The sequence below is a fragment of the Ictalurus punctatus genome, chromosome 1 (assembly GCF_001660625.3).
Source record: "Ictalurus punctatus breed USDA103 chromosome 1, Coco_2.0, whole genome shotgun sequence".
Classification (NCBI taxonomy): Eukaryota; Metazoa; Chordata; class Actinopteri; order Siluriformes; family Ictaluridae; genus Ictalurus; species Ictalurus punctatus.
In genome coordinates this window covers 15,644,068-15,646,421 of record NC_030416.2, presented here as the reverse complement: position 1 = coordinate 15,646,421, position 2,354 = coordinate 15,644,068, and the positions used below count along the sequence as shown (strand labels likewise).

The 2,354-nt window shown below is 39.1% G+C and overlaps 1 protein-coding gene across 1 annotated transcript in view; it reads right to left on the bottom strand.

The window, feature by feature from the left end:
• Nucleotides 1-426: 426 nt before the first annotated feature.
• LOC108263356 (polyadenylate-binding protein 1-like 2) overlaps nucleotides 427-2,354 on the bottom strand; it is a 3,218-nt gene continuing 1,290 nt past the window's right edge. Inside the window, exons 4-8 of the mRNA XM_017464065.1 lie at nucleotides 1,753-1,946; nucleotides 1,529-1,644; nucleotides 1,021-1,108; nucleotides 843-938; nucleotides 427-724 (exon numbers count right to left, since the gene is read on the bottom strand). Of these exons, the coding sequence (XP_017319554.1) occupies nucleotides 569-724; nucleotides 843-938; nucleotides 1,021-1,108; nucleotides 1,529-1,644; nucleotides 1,753-1,946 (650 nt within the window). The 3' untranslated portion in view covers nucleotides 427-568. The remainder of the gene's footprint in view (nucleotides 725-842; nucleotides 939-1,020; nucleotides 1,109-1,528; nucleotides 1,645-1,752; nucleotides 1,947-2,354) is intronic.

The following is a 2,354-nucleotide window of genomic DNA, read 5'->3' as shown; positions in this document are numbered from 1 at the left end:
GCCCAGAACATCACACTGGCTCTGCCTGCATGCGTTCTTACCATAGTACATCCTGGTGCCATTTCTTCCCCAGGAAAGCGACGCACACATCATCCACATGATGTAAAAGAAAATGTGACCAGGCCACCTTCTTCCATCACTCCATGGTCCAGTTCTGATGCTCACGTGCCCGTTGTAGGCACTTGCACCCCATTGATTTACCAATTACTTACCATAACAAAAATAAGTTTGGATACCATTGCATTACTTTGCATTTACATCAGTTTTCAGAAAAAAAGTCTAAAGATAATACTTTATGTAATAATAATAATAATTACTATTAACAGTTATTATTATTCGCATTTAATCATAGAGGTTTTAATAGTGTTGACAATTAATACATTTATTAAATTTCTATTTAATTTCTAATTTAAAAATTCCAAAAGATTAAGTTGCAATTTGTAATTGGTTTTTATTGCAAGTGCTTCTTCTTTCTCCTATTCTTATTCTTCTTGTTGGGTGGAGGCAAACACTTAAAGAGGAAAAGTAGGTTCACGAATCACATCATCTGACTCCAACATGTAGATGGTCAGTGGCTTCGGACTCGGCGCTGAATCAGACGGATGTGCAGCGCCCTTCTGTCCAGCATCCTTCCCTGCATCTCGCTCATTGCCTTTGTGGCTTCCTCCGGAGAGGAGAAGCTTACAAACCCAAACCTTCCAGAGCAGCCACTGGTCCCCATCACCTGTAGAAGACAGTGAGGAGACTCATTAAGATAAACTGCTAATGTGACTAATCATGAGGAAAACTGTGGACACAGGTTATTAGGAAATGAAAACATGTTAGGGATTATTTGCGGTGACCTTTGCGTGGATGACGGTTCCAAAAGGTGAGAACTCTTTATGTAGACGCTCGTCATCCACAGAGACATCCAGATTCCTCAGACACAGGTTCACACACTACAGAACAGAGAGCAAAGTCAACATCTACTCTGTGTGTGTATATGTGTGTGTGTGTGTGTGTGTGTGTGTGTGTGTGTACCTGCTCAAACTTGTGTTGAGGTTTAGGATGTCTCTCTTCCTCCTTCTGCTCTTGACGCTCCTGGCGGGACTTGAAGTGCGTGATAAACCTATAACACAATCGAGACACTGCTGTTAGAGCCTTTATCAGAACCCGAATGTTAGAGACTTTATACCTAATTTAGTGACCTTTGAGCCCGTCAGTCCCAATAAAGGAGGTGTAGTCTTTTTTCTTTTAAATTATTTTGTTAAACTCTTTGCACAATGCTGAATCACTTTACATCACACTGCAACAGCACTATATTATTAATATTATGCAAACATTTTAATGAGACAGTTGTTGGATTTAATCTATATTTAACACATTTAAGAATGTTGTATTCAGATGTGTGATGTATGAGCAAATTATAACTATATAACGATGTAATGTTTTCAACAACCATTAAATACATTTAGTTATACACATATAAAAACAAATTCAAAGGAAATGAATCAGGTATGTACATTGTAATGATTTCCACATGACTTACACATAGTGGTCATTAAAGAGCATGCCATTCAGCCTCTTGATGGCAGTCTCGGCAGCCTCGGCACTCTCAAAGTGCACATATCCGTATCCCTTGGACCCATTTTCATCGCACACCACCTTCAGGAGAGGCACATCCGTCAACACACAGCACTTATGCCAAAGAGACCTAATTGAAGACTTTAGTTTTAGGACCTTATTAACAGCCACATAGCCCGGAGTTCAAACCTTGCATGAGAGGATGTTGCCGAAGGTGGAGAAGGTGTCGTAAAGGGCCATGCTGTCGATGGATTTCTCCAGGCCCTTGATGAAGATATTTCCCTCATTGCTGTTTCTGAGGGATGAGTCACTCTGGGACCACATGATGCGCATGGGCTGACCCAAAAGGGTTTCGAAATTGAGCAGCTCCAAAGCGCACTCAGCTGAGTGAACAACGTGAATTACAGCTTATAAACATCAAAGTTACAGAGGTCTATTACAAGAGTGCAGTATACACCGTGCACTTCAGTACTCCGTACACTTGACCTTATTATTTTACTAATAAATCTAAAAAATAATAATAATAATGAAGTACACTTGCTGGTTATATATCAATTATAAAGTTGTGTTATTGTTCTTTATTCACTTTTCCATCAAAACTGTTCATGAGACTGCACATGCTGTGATTTTTCCTACAAATCCTTTTTTTTTTTTCAACTAAGTATTCACATCAGCGTACAGCTTCACTTTTATAATTTCAGTGGTGTGGAAACTATAAAGAGACCACTTTTTAACTAGAGGACACAACATAGTAGTATTATTTTAGATATCAAAGAAACCTTCAAATGTAC